We start from the raw sequence: 19,728 nt of genomic DNA, 5'->3' as shown, positions 1-19,728 counted from the left end.
TATACAATTTCTAAACTGTGGATTATATCTGAACATGGCTACCTTTTAAAAATGTAATTGAAATTGTCTCTCAGAAGTCTCTGAATTATAAAGCATGTCTAATGAGATATTTTTAAAACTTACCTTTTTATTGCATTCGCATACAACTTTATCCAATTCCTCCTGCATAACATTGAGTTTGGCCTTTAGAAATCTGATCTGTGTCTCTGTGGAGTCAATGATTATACTTATTATCGCAATCAAAACAGACCATATTTTATGAGGAGGAAATGCTCAAAATTGGGACTCTTATTAGGCGTTCCATGGTAAGGAATACAAAAGACATTAAATATCCGTAATGTAAGTGAGAAATACGTATAGTTGGCTAAAAATAGCAAGGAACTGTGTCGGTGGAACTGAGTGAAAAGAGGAAGGGACAATGAGTGGCCACGTTTGGTGGACTGCATTCATCCTTAGCACGATGCTACAGAACACATCAAACAGAACGCGCAGTGATCCCCGAGAGGAAATGTCCCCAAACACAAATCCTTCTTCTCTAGCAAAACCCAGCTTCGGATCCCAAAGGAATCTGCTCCCAATTTCCTCTAGATCTTTCCATCCCTACCATAATCCAGTCCTACCGAGCAAGCTTGTAGGGTAGGATTAGGGCAGGACAGCAGAGGGGAGACGCTGAGGGCGGAAGAGAGCCTCAGCGGAGGAGCAGTGCCGGGCGTGCGGCACTGCTTTCTCTGGGTCCTGGTTCTCTGTATGGGAAAGCAGGGCCATGGGGACTGTGCACTTAGAGCAATCAGCACCTGGAAGACACCTGAACAGAGACCAAAGGCAAATGACTTGGTCTTTCGCTCCTCCTCCCTCCCCCCATTTCCTAAATGCAATGAACAAATAAATGAACTACTAAACAAAATCATATGCAACTCAAAACTCTTCAGAGTTTTTTTTCACAATATGAGAGATTGTTTAAAGACAAAATCATGCAGCTCTAACATGGGTCTGACTGAGAAGCGACAAGTGGCTTGCCTGACGTCACAATGATTTGTTCCGCACAGTAACTTAGTATAGAAACATGCTCAATTGTTTCAATAACATTGGTGACTCCCCTTAAATTCAACTATCTTAGAAGCATTACTGGTAATTATGTCATGCTTTTAGAGACAGTTTGAAATCGTACATTTTTTTCCTAGTGATGAGTGAATGAGAAGAAAAATTAAATTTGTTAGGAAGCTCACCTGGTTATTGTACCTGATGCTATAACAGGTACGCTCCTCCTTTTCCATATACTGATGTGCAGTAGGCAAGATATAATAAAAATAAAATTCAGAGACACTGTTTTTGTATTAATGCTAAGCCATAGGTTGCCGGGGGGGGGGGGGGGGGGGGGTGTCTTTGAGACAGGGTCTCACCATGTAGTCCAGACCAGCCTGGAACTCACGAGCCTCTGGCTCAGTCTCCAGGTTACTGGGGTTACAGGCATACACTCTCAGGCCCAGCTGCTAGTGCACATTTTAATTTTACCTCAAAACTATTTGATAAACACAAAAAAATTGTGTTGCCTTAACTTTTACACTTTATAATAGAGAATATCAAATGTATATGCAATAATAGAAAGGTTCAATCAATCCCCACTTGGTCACTACCTATCTTCAATAAGTACTGATCATGGCTTATCTTTTTTGTGTGTGTTGGTCCTGAGGCTTGGGCACTGTCAGAGCTCTACCACTTAAGCCACAGCTCCACTTCCAGCTTTTTGGTAGTTTATTAGAAATAAGAGTCTCATGTACTTTCCTGCCCCGCACTGGCTTCGAACTGCAATCCCCAGATCTCAACTTGCTGAGTAGCTAGGATCACAGGTGGGAGCCACTGGCGCCTGGTCATCAAGGCCTCTTTTATTTCATCTAGAACCCTGTTCATCCCGCAAATCACCACATTACGATTAGAGTATGAGATTTCTTTGAAACAAAACTCACCTGTCCCTATACCTGTATTCATGCTGGAGAAAATGTCATCATCTGTGTGCTCAGGGAAGCCTTCCTCCAGCTGTCCTTCAATTTTGCTAATTGTCTTTGCAAGGGAAAAGTCTGAGCAATCCTCTGGCAGGGCAACATCGCTGGCTGTCTGCACGCTAGTGTACCTCCAAAAGGTAGAAAGAGATGCTATGACTTTAAATAACACAGACAAAATTAGTGCAAATTTGAAACATAATGAAATCTACAATTGATACTTTCAAGGGCTACATTATAAGAGACTTAGTAGCCAGGCGCTGGTGGCTCACACCTGTAATCTTAGCTATTCAGAAGGCTGAGATCTGAGGATCACAGTTCAAGGAGAACCCATGGAAAGAGAAATCCGAGACTATTATCTCCACTTAAGCAGCAAAAGCTTTGGCTCAAGTGGTCGAGCACCAGTATTGAGTGAAAAAGCTAAAGGGTAGCATAAGGCCCTGAGTTCAAGCCTCAGTACTGGCACATACACACAGAACAAAATATAGGCTTAGGAGATTTTCTGAATCACACACCACAGAGCTGGAGAAGGCTTTGTGAGGTTAAGTGGTCTAGAACTTTCCTCTTAACTCATGAACATCAAAACTAAGGACTGACCTTGGTCTCCTACATCATATCTAGCTGCTGGACAGTATCTGTAAAAACTGGCCAGAATTCTGCACACAACCGAGAGTAATAACCTTACTAAACAACTACAGAGCAAATAGTCACCAGCTTAATGAAACTCAGCATTTTTTCCCATCTAGGGGAACACATTCTAAGGTGGATCAGATTATTTTGTTGCTGTTCAGTAGAGAAAGAAATATGAAATCAGTCATTTCCAAAGGTACTGAAGAAAATCACAATGATTCTATAATTCCAAAAGCCTTTTTCTTTTTTCGGTGCCAATACTGAAGCTTGAACTCAGGACCTGGGCACTGTCCCTGAGCTGCTTTTGCTGAAGGCTAGCACTCTACCACTTGAACCATAGCTCCACTTCCAGCTTTTTGTAGTTAACTGGAGGCAAGAGTCTCATGGACTTTCCTGCTCAGGCTGGCTTTGAACTGAAATCTGATCCTCAGATTTCAGCCTCCTGAGTAGCTTGGCTTACAGGCATGGCCACCAATGCTCAGTTACCTATTTTCAACACATAAAGCTTCAGTCCATGGCTGGGAATGTGGGCTAGTGGTAGAATGCTTGTGTAGCAGGCATGAAGCCCTGGATTTGATTCTCAGTACCACATACACAGAAAAAAGCCAGAAGTGGCACTGTGGCTCAGGTGGTAAAGTGCTAGTCTTGAGCAGAAACAGCTCAGGGACAGTGCCCAGGCCCTGAGTTCAAGATCCATGACCAACAAAAAAAAAAAAGGAAAAAAGATTCAGTCCAAAGGTATACTCTGAATAACTAATGAACTGCCTAAAAAAAACATGAATATCAGGAAGCAGAAACATATTTGGGGGGGAGAACAATGGGGAAACACTTGAATGGAGGGAGGATGAGCAAATTATATTCACTGTAAAAATCTGTAAAAATTGAATGGAATCACTTGAGAATAGGGAAAGGGGCAGAACAATGGAAGGGGTGACAATGACCAAGATGCATTATACTCAGAACCTCATTTAGGGATTGTAACCTCTTTATACAACTACTTAATCTAAAAAAGAAAAATAAAAAGCTTCAGAATTCTGAGCTGGGAAGGTGGCTCAGTGGTAGAGCGCTTGCCTTGCATGCCTGAGGCCCTGGGTTCATTTCCTCAGCACCACATAAGCAAAAACAAAAAAGCCAGAAGTGGTGCTGAGGCTCAAGTGGTAGAGCGCTAGCCTTGAGCTGAAGAGCTGAGGGACAGCGCCCAGGCCCAGAGTTCAGGCCCCACGACTGGACCCAAAAAAAAAACAAAAAACTTCAGAATTCTACTTAGAATAACCCTATTTTCCTTAAAAAGTAAATGTGAAGTCAGGAAACAAGGTAACTTGTTTCCAGTGATGCACATAGTTTTCCATCGAATTTATATTATTTCTCTTCCTATCACTTCACTCACTTTTCTTCCTTTTTATTTAAAAAAAAGTTGTTTTTAGCAATTAAAAGACACAAAAATTTCCCAGAATCATACATTTTTATCTTCAGAAACAGACATGTCCATTTAATAACTTCCTGACAAGCAATAGGTGGCTGGTTGGTACAGTCCAGGCTTCTTCCTCTTCTAGAAACTTCCCTATCCTTGACAGCCTTTTAGATCCCCCTCACTTTTTTTTTTTTTTTTTTTTTTTTGGCAAGTCCTGGGGTTTGAACTCAAGGCCTACATGCTATCCCTGGGCCTCTTTGTGCACAAGGCTAGCACTTCACCAGTTGAGTCACAGTGCCACTTCTGGCTTTTTCTGAGTAGTTTATTGTAGGTAAGAGTCTCACAAGTCGGGCCCTAGTGGCTCAGGCCTGTAATCCTAGCTACTGAGGAGGCTGAGATCTGAGAATCACGGTTCAAAGGCAGCCTGGGCAGGATAGCCTGTGAGACTTTTATCTCCAATTAACCACCAGAAAACCAGAAGTGGCGCTGTGCCTCAAGTGGTAGTGCACTAGCCTTGAGCTGAAGAGGCCCAGGCTCAGAGTTCAAGCCCCACAACTGACAAAAAAAAAAAAAAAAATGAATAAAGAGTCTCACAGACTTTCTTGCCTGGTCTGGCTTTGAACTTCGATCCTCAAATATCAGCCTCCTGAGTAGCTAGGATTACAGGCGTGACAGCACCCAGCTGGATCCTCTTTTATGCTTAAAGTAATAACGGACTTGAATTTGATCTCACCAAAAACAGTTGAATGTAAATTATAGTTACAATGTAGTCTGAGAGTATGCCAATCATTCTTACCTTACCGTTATACAGTAATGTATGCCAGTGTGTTAAATACTCAAGAAATAGACTAGACTACTTGAGAGAACCAGGCCGAGTGCTCAGAGCTAAGAAAGTGTCTTGCTTAAAATAACAAACAGAAGCCGGGCCCCAGTGGCTCCTGCTTGGAATCCTAGCTATGTGGGAGGCTGAGATCAGAAAGATTTTGGTTTGCAACCAGCCTGGTGAGAAAAAGTTCACCAAACTCCTCAACCCATAGTCTGGGTGCAGTAGTGTGTGCCTGTCAGCCCAGCCTACACAGGATGGGAAGGCGGAGGTTCCAGGCCAGCCTGGGGAAGAAAAGTCCTTCAGGCTGGAGCTCCACAGAGGGAAGCTGGACCTGGTCAGTGCATGCCTGTGAACCTAGCAACGAAGGGAAGTCTAAAAGTAATAGGATCATAGCTCAGGCATGACACCCTATCCTAAAAATAACAAGCTAGGTGCCTCGGGCTCACACCTGAGGATCCAGGTTCAAAGCTATAGCCCAGGCAGGAACGTCTGTGAGACTCGTATCTCCAATTAACCATCAAAAAGTTGGAAGTGGAGCTGTGGCTGGCTCAAGTAGAAGAAGGCTAGCCTTGAGCAAAAAAAGTTCAGGGACAGCATCGGGCCCTAAGTTCATACCCTAGCACTGGCACCAAAAAAAAAAAAAGGTGGGGGGGGGAGACATGGTTCCAGTATTAGAACACCATCATAGCAAATGTAAGGGCCCTTAACCTAAACCCTGGTATTACCAAAATAATAAATGAATACAAGACCCACAGCTGCAATCCTACTCAGAAGGCTGAGATCTGAGAATCGTGTTTCAAAGCCAGCCTGGCCTGAAAAACCATGAAACTCTTCTACAAAAAAAAAAAAAGAAAGAAAGAAAGAAAGGAAAAACCAGAACGGAGCTGTGGCTCAAGAGGTATAGCGCCCCAGCCTTGAGCACGAAAGTTCAGAGCCAGTGGTCAGGCCCCGAGGTCAAGCCCCAAGACAGGCATAGAAAAATTTTTTGGAGTACAATGATTTTGCACAGGAGAATATCACAAAATGTTCATTAACTATTGTAAAAACTTCTCAAAGTAGAAATGGTTTAAATTCCTGGTTGTGGACCAGGTATATATTGTATGCCTTATTACTAAAGGTATAAAAACTCATAATTAAGAATAAAGAGTACTGAGAATTATAAAACTAAAAATGAAAGTCATACTTCCTGAACTATACAATACCTTGAATTTGTTTGTCTTCCTTTTTTTCCAGAGTGCAGTTTGTTTTGAACCTTGTTTATAGGAACAATGTTTTTGGCCTTTGGCTACATGGAAAGAATTAAAACTATATTAATTAATCAGAGTCTAATCATTTGCCAAGGAAAGCAACTTCCTAGCCCATGGAATTGCTATTTTGCTACAAATCAGAATGGCTATAAGCCAGGCACTGGTGGCTCACGCCTGTAATCCTAACTACTCAGGAGGCTGAGATCTAAGGATGGTGGTTCAAAGCCAGCTCAAGCAGGAAAGTCCATGAGCTCTTATATCCAGTTAACCACTAGAAACCTGGAAATGAAGCTGTGGCTCAAAGTGGCAGAGCAAAAAAGCTCAGGGACAGGGCATAGCAGGTCCTGAGTTCAAGCCCTACGACCAACAAAAAAGAAAAAGAAAAGAAAGCCTCATGTTACAAACTCATTTTACTTAGAATTTTGTCCACTACTCCACTCAGAGAAATTATAAGATAAAAATTATTCCACTTGGAGTGGCGCTGTGGCTCAAGTGGTAGAGTGCTAGCCTTGATCAGAAGAGCTGTGGAACAGCGCCCAGGCCCAGAGTTCAAGCCCCACAGCCGACCAAAAGAGAAAAAAAATTATTCCACTTGTCAACAACACTTACCTGAATGCATTCCTTCTGAATATTAACTTTACATCCCATTTCTAATGAATCAAACTCTTTTTTTTCTAAGTCTTAAGGAAAAGTAACTTCTATAGAATGTAACTATTCACAGAAAGTTTGATTTCATACCTTGGTATCTGAATGTAGATGAATTAGCCCTTCAGATGACAACAGGCCTCTACAGACCAAAAATAAACATTAATACTAGATGACACAAAGCTGAGACACCATGAAATTCAATAGAACTGTTAAAAGCAAAATGCACAACTATTGCTCTAATTCTCATCAGTCATTTGCTAATCTGATCTCTCTATAATAGGTTCCTATATAAATTTTGTATAGAAATATACTTCTATAATTACTTTTAATAAAGCATGTATATGAACAGAGCTATGTTTTGCTATGTTTCTGATTCTTCGTGTTAATTTATTTGAAATAAATTAGTCATTAAAAAGTGCTTCAATTAAATAATTCACTCCTGAAAAGAAACATTGTGTGAATGGGTTTTTTTGGTCATGGGGCTTGAACTCTGGGCCTGGACACTGTCCTTGTGCTCTTCAGCTCAAAGTGAGTATTCTACCACTGGAGCCACAGTGCCACTTTTGGTCTTCTGGTGGTAAAGTGGAGATAAGAGTCTCATGGAAAGCCGGGCGCTGGTGGCTCACGCCTGTAATCCTAGCTACTCAGGAGGCTGAGATCTGAGGATCGCGGTTCAAAGCCAGCCCGGGCAGGAGAGACTGTGAGACTCCTATCTCCAATAAACCACCAGAAAACCGGAAGTGGCTTTGTAGCTCAAGTGGCAGAGCGCTCGCCTTGAGCTGAAGAGCTGAGGGACAGCGCCCAGGCCCAGAGTTCAAGCCCAACGACTGACAAAAAAAAAAATTAAAAAAAAAAAAAAAAAAGAGTCTCATGGACTTTCCTTGCCTGTGCTGGCTTTGAACCACAATCCTCAGATCTCAGCTTTCTGAGTAGCTAGGATTACAGGCATGAGCCATCAGCGCCCGGCTTTGTATGAATATTGGGGGTTTTTTTTGTTGATGTTGTTTTTGCCAGTCCTAGGTCTTGTACTCAGGGCCTGGGCACTGTCCCTGAGCATCTTTTGCTCAAGACTAGCACTCTACCACTTGAGCCACAGCTCCACTTGCAGCTTTTTCTATTTATGTGGCACTGAGGAATCAAACCCAAGGCTTCATGTACGCTAGGCAAGCACTCTACCACTAAGCCACGTTCCCAGCTCTGTGTGAATGTTTTTAATAGAAAAGTGGGACACTAGTTTTAGTGAACAGAATTTTTTGGGGGGGGGTCCGGTCGTGGGGTCTGAACTCTGGGCCTGGGCGCTGTCCCTCAGCTCTTCAGCTCAAGGCTAGCGCTCTACCACTTGAGCCACAGCACCACTTCCGGCTTTTTTCTTTTTGCTTATGTGGTGCTGAGGAATCGAACCCAGGGTCTCAGGCATGCAAGGCAAGCGCTCTACCTTCCCAGCCCCAAAGTAACCCATTCTTAAAATGAGTGACCACCAGGCTTTTGATGGTAGGCACTCTCGATGTAAGTGTTCTGCAGCTACAGTGATTGCAGCTTTTGCTCCCAGGTACACTGTGAACAGGAAGGCAGGCGTCAGGATCGGGCCTTTCTGTGTGATGCCTAAAACCTGGCAGGGCATGACATGTAGAAAGTCTTACACAGGAATTAAGTAAAAGTATATTGAATAAATGGATCCATCTAATTCAAATTCTTATGCATATCTTCTTTTACATTTTCTTTTTTTTTGTCGGTCATGGGGCTTGAACTCTGGGCCTGGGCACTGTCCCTCAGCTCTTCAGCTCAAGGCAAGCGCTCTACAGCACCACTTCTGGTTTTCTGAGTGGTTTACTGGAGATAAGAGTCTCACAGACTTTCCTGCCGGGGCTGGCTTTGAACCACGATCCTCAGATCTCAGCCTCCTGAGCAGCTAGGATTATGAGTGTGAGCCACCGGCTTACATTTTTTAAATAATTTGTAGTTTACAAGTATTTATGAGAGGCTGTGGACGATGGCACACGTGAATCCACCACATGCAGCAGTGGCTGTGTGCTCTTGCCAGGCAGCAGTGGAGAGTGGTAGTGAGCCGGACTGTTGGCCCATGAATCCAGAAACAATAGTGCTTTACAAAAGTTTGCCTACCTCTCATCAGTGGTCTACAGCATCTACATTCCTATCTTAGAAAACAGGCCACATAGGCTGGGAAGGTGGCTCAGTGGTAGAGCTCTTGCCTTGCATGCCTGAGGCCCTGGGTTCGATTCCTCAGCACCACATAAGCAGAAAAAAAAAAAAAAGGCAGAAGTGGTGCTGTGGCTCAAGTGGTAGAGCGCTAGCCTTGAGCTGAAGAGCTGAGGGACAGCGCCCAGGCCCAGAGTTCAGGCCCCATGACCGGACCAAAAAAAAAAAAAAGAAAAAGAAAACAGGCCACAGTAGTAGCAAGGCATTCCATCACACTCCCCATACCCACATCTGCACAACCTCATCAGCTAAGATATACAACTGCTACCTGTGTCCTTAGGGTTTCACGGGGATAAGATTCGGTATCATACTCCTATGTAAATGGAGTGTCACAGTATTCTGCTGACTTCTGTGAAACCTCTCTAGGAAGGCCTTTTTAAATCAGAAATGCTCTGCAGGTGAGCCTTGCTTCCAGCAGACTGGAGGACGTGTAAGATACTACAGGAAGGTAGATATTTTCTGAGAGTAAGCGTGGTTGTGAACCTAGGACGGGCATGCTGCCTGTGATTGGTGTCCAGGTGTGTCACAGTCCCAGCCTGAAATGGATGAGATCTTTACAGAACAGACCCCCATCTTCATCTTCCCCATGGATAATCAAGTGTCATATTCCACACAGTGACAGTGACCTGGACAAACAGTAGCGTGAAGAACTCCACCTGACTCGGGAAAAGAGAGATGTCCTCACCATTGCTTGCTTTTGTGCCAGTCCTGGGGTTTGAACTTAGGACCTGGGCACTATCCCTAAGCTTTTTTACTCAAGGCTACTGCTTTACCACTTGAGCCACAACTCCACTTCTGGCTTTCTGGTGGTTCTTGGAGATAAAAGCTTCAACAAACTTTCATGATCCTCAGATCTTAGCCTACTGAGTGCCTAGGATGACAGGCGGTGAGCCACAGGCATCTAGCTTGTTTCTATTTTTGACTTTTCCAGAATGTCAAACACTATAATGAGCCCCATAACGACATTTTGGACCAAAGATTGGCCTCATACAGCAGTTTCACAGGATTATCGCAGCTGAGAAATGTGCACCACCCAGAAAAGCCACACTCTGCCTGAAGTTCCCATGGCTGGAACTGCCCAGCCTTGAGCTCCCAGAGCACAGCCCGTCATCAAACATGCGTGGCAATAGACACTGTATACATTTGAGTCTGGAGCCCTTCACCTAGCATCACGCTGCCATTGCACCAGTGGTCCACCCCTGTGTAATGCCCAATAGTCCATCTTATACATACGCCATAAGTAGTTCATCCACTTACCATTTCATGAACATTTGAGGCAATTATGAATAAAACTGCTATAAACATTTATATGCAAGTTTGTCTTTTAATGTCTAAGATGAATGTCTAGGACAGGACTCACTAGATGAAGCGCAATAGCTAGTTCTTAATGAATGAATAATGTCCTTGTATTTCAAGTATAAAACCAGTTAAGTGCCACTTTAGTAACATTCCTTTTTTGTTTCTGAGCTCAGCAAGTTGTTCAAATAATACACCCACCTAGTGCCACGCAGATCTCATCTTCTGCTTTTTGACTTTAAGACACTGAAGAGTTATAAGAGTTAGGCACCTACAAACAAATTTAATCCATAAGGGGTTTTTTTGCTGACATATATCTCCAAAAATTAGTAAATCCCTTACCTATCTGATCTAGTTGGTGCCATTTTTGTAACTCCAGTTCATCCCAAGACTGTAATTCTTTTTTTTTTCTTTTTGCTGGTTCTGAGCTTGAACTCAGGGCCTGGGCACTGTCCGTGAGACTCTGTGCTCAAGGTTAGCACTGTACCACTTGAGCCACAGCACCACTTCTGGCTTTTTCTGAGTAGTTTACTGGAGATAAGAGTCTCACAGAGTTTTCTGTCTAGGTTGGCTTCAAGCCACAATCCTCAAATTTCAGCCTCCTGAGTAGCTAGGATTACAGGTGTGAGCCACCAGCGCCCAGCTATAATTCTTTACGGTACAGAAGTCTCCTTACCTGCCAAAGACACGTCCCAGGCCCTGGCCCCAAACAATGGCAGCGACATACATCTACATATATGTATACATAGATGATTACGGTTTCACTTATATAGCAGCACAGGAAGAGACTAACAACAAATAACTGTGATAAAATAAATTATGTAACAAGAGACTATAAGAAGCTGTGAGACAAATTAAGATGAGAGAGTCAGAGACGAGTCTAATGGTGTGTGTCTCCTGTACAACTAGTGAACCCTTAACAAAATGAAACATACTTTTGGGGAGAGAATAGGAGAGGACACACCAAATGGAGGAGGGTGGGCAAATGCAGTCATTGTGTTCAAAGTATGCTATAAATGTAATGAGGGTATGGATAGGGTTGGGCAAAATGGGAGAGTGGAGTTGAGATCTCTTTGTGTAGGCTGGGATGTGGCTTAGTGGTAGAGTGCTGGCCTAGCATGAATGAAGCCCTGGGTTTGATTCCTGAGTACCACATAAACAGACAAGGCCGGAAGTGGTGCTGTGACTCAAGTGGTAGAGTGCTAGCCTTGAGCAAAAGAAGCTCAGAAACAGTCCCCAGGCCTGGAGTTCAAGCCCCTGGACTGGATCTAGCTACAGTTTTAAACATTAAAAACTATCCTTATATATATATTTAAAAATAGAAACATAAAAACCGTCCCATTATTCCTGGGATGACACCGGACAGCACAATGAGTCCTGAATGGAGTGAGCGGCAGGCGCCGGCCCTGTGACACACTGGCAGGCTACACATTCCTTCTCCTGGAGCACAAGCAGTGCGCGCTGACCACAGCTGTGGGAGCTAACACATGCTCCATGACTGGCCAATGGGGGGACACACGAGACACAGAGCTGACGCTTTCAGGCAGCAGGGAGGGAGCCTTAAACTTCAGCAAGCTGCTCACACCAGGGTGTGATTTTAACTTTCTAAATTGTCTAGTTCTGGAAGCTTCCAACGGCAATTGTGAGACATGGAATGAATGGTTAGTGATCACTATTACCTCTACGACAGTAAGCTTCTGTGATGTTATTCAGGTGATCCTGAACTTTTCCTGTTAAATCTGTTCCTAAATTGCTTGGCATGTGAGTTTACACGATGTTCATGTAATGTCTTTACTAATTTATGTCATCTTCACACACGATCATAAAAGGTAGAATAGTGTCTGCAAGCAAATTTAGGAAACATATCAACCGTGGTCCAATCCTCCTTGAAACAACATTTTCTACCTGTTCCTGAGCAAACTACTGAACTTCCATAATCTGTAGTTGTTTTTTTTTTTTGTTGTTGGTCGTGGGGCTTGAACTCTGGGCCTGGGCACTGTCCCTCAGCTCTTCAGCTCAAGGCGAGCGCTCTACCACTTGAGCTGCAGCGCCACTTCCGGTTTTCTGGTGGTTTATTGGAGATAGGAGTCTCACGGTCTCTCCTGCCTGGGCTGGCTTTGAACTGCAATCCTCAGATCTCAGCCTCCTGAGTAGCTAGGATTACAGGCGTGAGCCACCAGCGCCCGGCTTTTTTTTTTTTTTTTTTTTTAATGAGGACAGTATTTAGTTTGCAATAATACTTTGAAGGCTACATGAAGTAATGTGGGTAGAGTACTTGTACATGACTAGTAAAAGCTTTTAATTATTATTTTATCTATGATATTATTTTTCTTCAAATTAGTTTTTTAACATTTGCAGGGAAGAAGATCCACACATACCACTGAACTTAAAAATACCACCAGAGTGGGCACCAGTGGCTCACATCTGTAATCATAGCTACTTAGGAGGCAGAAAGCTGAGGATCACAGTTCAAAGTTAGCCTAGGCAGCAAAGTCCATGAGACTCTTCATCGCCAGTTAACCAACAAAAGCTGAAAATGGAGCTGTGGCTCAAAGTGGGAGAGTACAAAAGCTCAGAGACAGTGCTCAGGCCCTGAGTTCAAGTCCCAGGTTCAGCACACAGACAAAAAAAAAAAATAGTAATGGTAGTTACCATTGTACTCACCTTGAACTGGCATTTCCTTCTTCAGAAGATTTGATGTGTGTTGATAAAGGCTGAGATTGTATTTCCTGTTGATCTCTCTAGTTAAATGAGTAAGAGTGACTCATATGTACCACCACAAACACTAGACAATCCTAGAATCTACACAAGCCCTCATTGCCCAGGCTCCTCACCCCCTATGATGACAAAGCACTGAATTAGAAATGCTACACAGGAGAAGGAAGTCCTGCTGACCCCAGTTTTGCTCTATTGAGTCAACTATCATTGAGTCCACTTTTATTTAGAACTCATTTTATTTCAAATATCCTTATTGAATTATCAGCATTAATTCTAGAGATACGCTTAAGTATTAATATTTTGGTGTGAGAAAATATTGTTAATATTAATGTCCTTATTAAATCTAAGTGGAAAACATTTTCCAGTGGCTTTTAGAAAATGTATGTCTACCAAAAGCAGGATATATATATGAATGTTCAGCTTGTGGTCATGTGTTCAGCTAAATGTTTATGCTTTGGGTACTTTGGGGTGTGACATATTGGGTACTCTTGTATATGTATGTTATACATTAAATTACAAAGTTAAAAAGGGTGATGATAGCTCACATCTGTAATCCTAGCTACTCAGGAGTGTGAGATCTGACGAGTAGTTTGAAGCCAGCCTGGGCAGGAAAGTTCATGAGACGCTCATCTCCAAATTAAGCAACAAAAAAGCCAGAAGTGGAGCTCTGTCTCATGCGGTAGAGTGCCAGCCATAAGCTGGGAAAAGCAAGGGACAGCACCTTGTCTCTGAGTTCAAGCCCCAGGACCAGTACAAAAAAAAAAAAAAAGTGGGCTACAATGCTTGATAAGAAATGTACTCATAGGGCTGGGAAGGTGGCTCAGTGGTAGAGCGCTTGCCTTGCATGCATGAGGCCCTGGGTTCGATTCCTCAGCACCACATAAGAAAAAAGAAAAAAAAAGCCGGAAGTGGCGCTATGGCTCAAGTGGTAGAGCGCTAGCCTTGAGCTGAGGGACAGCACCCAGGCCCAGAGTTCAGGCCCCACGACTGGACCCAAAGAAAAAGAAATGTACTCATTATCTTGCCCATGTAATTGTAACCCTCTGTACAATATTTTCACAATAAAAAAAAAAGTTTAAAACTTTGCACCCACAGGGAATACCAGTGTATTTACTTACTAGTACTTCCTCAGCTTGCTGAACCAGACGAGCTGTTTTGGCCTCCAATTCTGCATTCAAACGCCTAAAAACAGAAAAGCAATAATTGCGTTAAGCTGAAATCCCAATAAAAAATAAACGTCAGCAATAACAAGTTACTAAGTAATCTAATCAACACACTAGAAGATACACATGACGTTTTTATCCAAACAGGAACACAATGATCAGTACTCATCTCTGACTTATGCAAGTCTTCCTACCTGTGCAGGAACTGGCAGGACAAGTCTTGGCCATTCCACGGCCTTAGCCCAGGCCTTCAACGGAAGTGACTTAGCTGAGGAAAATTTAGGAGGAAGAAAGTGGGTGTGCTTAACTTTTCCTGCCCAGGCTGGCTTCAATCTGTGGTACTCAGATCTCAGACTCCTGGTGGCTAGGATTTCAGGTATGAGCCACCAGTGCCTAGCCTTATGGTTCTTTTGAAGTTATAAAAAGCTGACAAGTCAAAAAAAAACTTGTTTTTTCAGGCAGGTGAATCAGAAGTAACATGATCACCTCCATCTCCATGCTCAGGTTGCCTTAATAGTTTGATGGTTTAAGAAATATACTTTATGTATATATACATTTTCTTGATCCATTCATCTACTGACAGGAATCTGGGTTAATTCCATATCTTAGGTATACAATGGAATTCTATGCTTCTATCAGAAAGAGAATCTTATCGCCCTATTCATTAAGGAAACGGAAAAAATCATATTAAGTGAAGTAAGCCATACCAAAAGAAACATAGGCTCCATGGTTTCCCTCATTGGTAATAATTAGTATATGCCTAGGACAGTCCTAGCAGAAAATTACAATAGCTCAATAGCCATGTATGACCATATAAAATGATGTTAATCGAAATGAACTCCAAGATGTAGAAACAAGAGGTTTTTGTTGCTTTTGGGGTACTGTTTGCAGTTATTTCTTTTTGCTGTCATATTTTTCCTTTGGTTTATTCCCTGCTTTTTATTTCCGCACCTTTTGTCTTGTATAGAAGTTTATCTGATTTGGAGAAGGGGAAAGGAATCACAGAAACCATTGGACCAAGCGTGAACCGATGCAACAGCAATACTCACCAAGACACTATGTTGGAAATAAACTTTACAATTTGAGGGGGAAGAGAGTCAGAGGGGAAGGGAAAGCAGGAGAAAACAAGGGAGGGGGAATACTGTTCAAAAATAAATGTACTCATCACCCGACTTATGTAACTATAACTCCTCTGTACATCACCTTTAGAATAAAAACTAAAAGGTTGCTTGGTTAAAAGAACAATAAGGCCAGGGGCCGGTGGCTCATGCCTGTAATCCTAGCTACTCAGGAGGCTGAGATCTGAGGATCATGGTTCAAAGCCAGCCTGGGCAGGAAAGTCCATGTGAGACTCCAATAAACCACTAGAAAACCGGAAGTGGTACTGTGGCTCACCTTGAGCTGAAGAGCACAGGGACACTGCCCAAGTCCAGGGTTCAAGCCCCACGACCGACAACAACAAAAACAAAAAGCACAATAAGAAAAGCTTGTTACGTTGGTCTATATTCTCCCCTCTTCTCTTTATTCATTTACCCTTTTCCCATTGACCCCACCCCACCCCACCCCCTTCCAAGTATCTGCTTCTGGTGTTTTCTTTTGCTGAACTTTAATTTGCCTTTCTAAGGAATTACACTATTTGAGATCTCACATGAATGTACCATATTTTAGTTAATACGTTTGTATATATACTTGCACACCACCCAATGTATTTACTTCTAAGTTTATAAGCTACATCTAGCTTCTACATATAAGAGAAAAGGGGTAGGTAGATGATAAATGAGTGAGAATGTACAAAGGGGTGACACTGCTTTGTTAGATGACAACTCCTTTGTACAGCTAAAGACAATCATTTTAAAAATGATCCAAAGATCAAGGTTCAAAGCCAACCATGGCAGGAAAGCTCAGGAGACTCTTTTCCTCCAATTAACCACCCAAAAAAAGCCAGAAGTGGAGTTGTGGTTCAAGCGGTAGTGTGCTGGCCTTGAACAAAAAAAACTTAGGGACAGCCTTCAGTTTAAGCCCCAGAATGAGCACACACACAAAAACAAAACAAAACAAAAACACCACTGGTAAGCCAGACTCACTCAGAAGTGTCCTGGCACTGAGAATAAACAATTCAAATAAGAGCAGTAAATAGGAACAGAAGCCAAACAACTTAGCAGCCAGAAGCTGATGCCCTTGTGAGTGCCATGAGTTACGGAGAGCCACATCTGTAGAACCTTTGCCCATAGCCTGGAGGAGTGAAATGCAGCCAGAGGAGTGATGGAAGACTGCCTAGAGTAACTTAGACATATGGGTGGCAACACAAGACACTCAGGAACTCACATTCTTGCCTAGAAAAATGGATGCACATTCTACTCTTCCGCACATCACAGGCCTAGCCAGAGTTGCTCTGCTCCTCCACCTCAGACAGGCAAGCCTCAAGAGTACAGATAACTACCAACTGTCTCCACCACAAAAACGCAGCAACTAGAGTATTTTCAGGCAGGGTTCTAATAAGCCCAATGATGGACCAGAGCAGCTGCAAGACATGTGTACATATAACCAAACAGTTCACCTACTGTATGCAGGTATTTAATTCTATCTGGTACTTGATAGTGAAAATAATTGTTTTGGCAACTGGGAGCATAATTCAAACTCTAGTAACACTAAATAACAACAAAATACACAAAGAAAACAACTATTTTGGTTCCAGCACAAAGGAACAACAGATCTGGTTGCATAAATGCAGTTTTCATCTTGGTAACAAGACTGATTTGAACACAGAGGGGCAGCAGGCATTCTCTTCCTGGGCAAGTTGGCTTGTGTGTACTTTACTTTAAAAACCATACAGTAGGTACCAGTGGCTCACACCTGTAATCCTAGCTACTCAGGAGGCTGAGAACTGAGAATCACAGTTTGAAGCCAGCCCCAGCCCGGGCTGAAAAGTCTCTGTGAGATTCTTACCTCCAATTAACCACTCAAAAACCGGAGTGGAGCTGTAGTGCACTAGCCTTGATCAAAAGACCTCAGGGACAATACCCAGGCTCTGAGTTCAAGCCCAACAACTGACAACAAAGAAAAAGAAAGAAAAGTAACCTAAGTGGTTTACTATAACAAACCATGCTAATTGCAAAGAAAAATGAACAAAACAATAGAAAAGCTCAGCAAGGAAGTCTCTCAAAGAAGGACACTCAGGAAGAGCTGGTCATTTCCCTGGAGAAAAAGAAAAGCTTGCAGAAATGAAGGACTAACAGGTTTTTAAGCAATAAAGGATAGGAGATCCGGCTGTCAAGATCTTGAAGGGGAACAGGAAAGCATTTTGGCTTCTTTTTTTTTTTCTTTCTTTTGTTGCTTTGTGCTAGTCCTAGGGCTTGGGCACAGCGGGGCCTGGGAGCCGTTCCTGGGCTTTTTCACTCAAGGCTTGAGCTCTACCACTTGAGCGCCAGCCCAGTGTCTGGCTTTTTGGAGCTTCATTGGAGATAAGAGTCTCATGGACTTTCTTGCCCTGGCTGGCTTGGAACCTGACATCCTCAGCTGTCAGTCTCCTGGGTACCTAGGATTACAGGTGTGAGCCACCTAGGCCCGGCTCGCTCTCGGCGTTTGATGGAATGGAATAACGTGACCAAATCTAAAGATCACCCTGGCGGCTGCGAATGAGAGGCATGGAAGCTCACCAAAAAGCACTTTTTTTTCAGGAAGAGTTGCTAATCACACTGAGAACGCAAACTCCCGCAGCTCCTTTCCCCAAACCTGATTCCTGTCTCCCCACCCCCCTACCTCCCACCCCACCCCCCCCCCCCAAAAAAAATGCTTTCCATTTAGAAAACAAAAAAGCACCTTTTTTTTTTCTTTTTTTGCCTAAAACTTTGCAGCTGGTTTGCTCTTCATTTCCTGGGGCGGGGGGGGGGGGGGGGGGGGAGGGGAGGGGTGAGAGGGGGAGGGGAGGTAGCACCCGAAAGTACCCAACGACCACTTCCAGGAGCTTGAAACTGACCACACGACTCTACAGTCATTCATTCATTCACTCATTCATTCCTACCCGTGAGACCTGAGATCGAAGTCGCCTTTTGCAAAACCTTTCCTGCGGCTGACCACGGTCTTTGACAAGCGTCGCTCAGTCATTTCTCTCCCTCCCTCCCCACTGACCCCCCCTCCACCCCCCACCCCACCCCACCCCTCCCCCCCACACCCCCCCACACACACTTCCAGGCATGGGCCGCGCCATTCACAGGTGAAAAAGATCAAGGGGGGCTCTGGGGGAAGGAGAGAGCTTCCCAAGAAAGAAAAAGGGAAAGAGTCGCGATCATGAAGGAAGCCGGGAGGCGGCGGCGGAGGGAGGCGGGGGCCGCGGTCCTCACTTGTATTCTTCCTCCTTGGCCAGCAGGTCCAGGCGCGGGGCCGCGGGCCGCGCAGCCCGGGGCGCGAGCCGAGGCCCGGGAACGCCGCCTCTCTGCAAAACAGGCAGAATCGTTCACAGACCGCCAACTGGACGGAGCCTCAACCCACCACGCCGCCCGCAGGCGGGAGTCTGCCATTCAGACTGACCCGAGCCCCGCGGCTCCGTCCCTCCATCTTGACGCGACGCGGTTACCTAGGCGACAGCGCATCCTCGCGTATCTTCTCGCGGGAGTTTCCAGCAGCCTCCCGCCAAACTAGACCCACTTCAGGCTCGTGAGCCCAGAGCTGAGGCTCTGCCATCTGGTGGTAGAGATGTAGTACTACACGGATTGAGGATTGAGCTCTGGAGCCTGGTATATATTCAATTTGAGGGTGACAAGGTGTCAATCAAGGCAGGCGGGTCTGTTTATATCTAAGTATTAGTAATCAGTTGGTAGGTCTATTTCTAGGTAATAATTAGGGAAGCTCCCTACCCTGCTGTGCTTTCCCAAATAGAAGTAGCCAATCCTACCTCATTTGTTTTGTTGGAAATGCACTTAAGGGTTTGGTCCCAAAGTTCTCATTGCCAACATTTACAGCATGACTAAGATATTAACTTGGGCACCGGTGGCTCACATCTGTCATCCTAGCTACTCAGGAGGCTGAGATCTGAGGAACACAGTTGGGAGCCACAATAAGCAGGAAAGTTCAGGAAACCACCACAGAGTCAGAAGTGGAACTGTGCCTCAAGTGGTAGAGCACTAGCCTTCAATGAAAAAGCTCAGGGATAGTGCCCAGAACCTAAGTTCAACTTCTAATACCAGCACAAATAAAGAAATAAATATACTGTGAATGTCACCATCAAGAGACTATGTTGGAGACAGACTCCACCTTACAAGAAGATCAGTGCCGGTGACCTGCAGACAAAAAAAAAAAGTACATCCCTCTCAGCACAACACAGCCAAAATAGAAGAATTCTTTGCAGTATTGAAGGAAAAATCTCCTGACTAAAATATAGACACTGATGCCAGCTCTGGGTAGCTCAAGTATTATTTGTTACACACTATGAAAATGAGTCCAAGAATCTGTGAGGTCTTCTGAAGTCTTAAAAAACAATGCATCAGGGCTGGGAAGGTGGCTCAGTGGTAAAGTGCTTGCCTTGCATGCATGAGGCCCTGGGTTCCATTCCTCAGTACCACATAAGCAGAAAAAGCCA

At 43.9% G+C, this 19,728-nt stretch overlaps 1 protein-coding gene across 2 annotated transcripts in view; it reads right to left on the bottom strand.

The window, feature by feature from the left end:
• Positions 1–18,713, bottom strand: part of Tex9 (testis expressed 9) — a 28,371-nt gene extending 9,658 nt beyond the window's left edge. Inside the window, exons 1-8 of one of the 2 annotated variants that reach the window (XM_042687972.1) lie at positions 18,681–18,713; positions 18,494–18,585; positions 14,109–14,172; positions 12,937–13,013; positions 6,850–6,898; positions 6,067–6,149; positions 1,965–2,128; positions 124–206 (exon numbers count right to left, since the gene is read on the bottom strand). In XM_042687972.1, coding sequence (XP_042543906.1) covers positions 124–206; positions 1,965–2,128; positions 6,067–6,149; positions 6,850–6,898; positions 12,937–13,013; positions 14,109–14,172; positions 18,494–18,585; positions 18,681–18,707 — 639 coding nt within the window. In that variant the 5' untranslated portion in view covers positions 18,708–18,713. The remainder of the gene's footprint in view (positions 1–123; positions 207–1,964; positions 2,129–6,066; positions 6,150–6,849; positions 6,899–12,936; positions 13,014–14,108; positions 14,173–18,493; positions 18,586–18,680) is intronic. The other variant, XM_042687973.1, reaches the window with a different exon arrangement.
• Positions 18,714–19,728: the final 1,015 nt, after the last annotated feature.

The sequence above is a fragment of the Dipodomys spectabilis genome, unplaced genomic scaffold (genome assembly GCF_019054845.1).
Source record: "Dipodomys spectabilis isolate Male_0828 unplaced genomic scaffold, ASM1905484v1 ptg000108l, whole genome shotgun sequence".
In the NCBI taxonomy this organism is placed as follows: Eukaryota; Metazoa; Chordata; class Mammalia; order Rodentia; family Heteromyidae; genus Dipodomys; species Dipodomys spectabilis.
The sequence above is the reverse complement of the archived record's forward strand: the minus strand, read 5'-3'. Positions and strand labels throughout refer to the sequence as shown.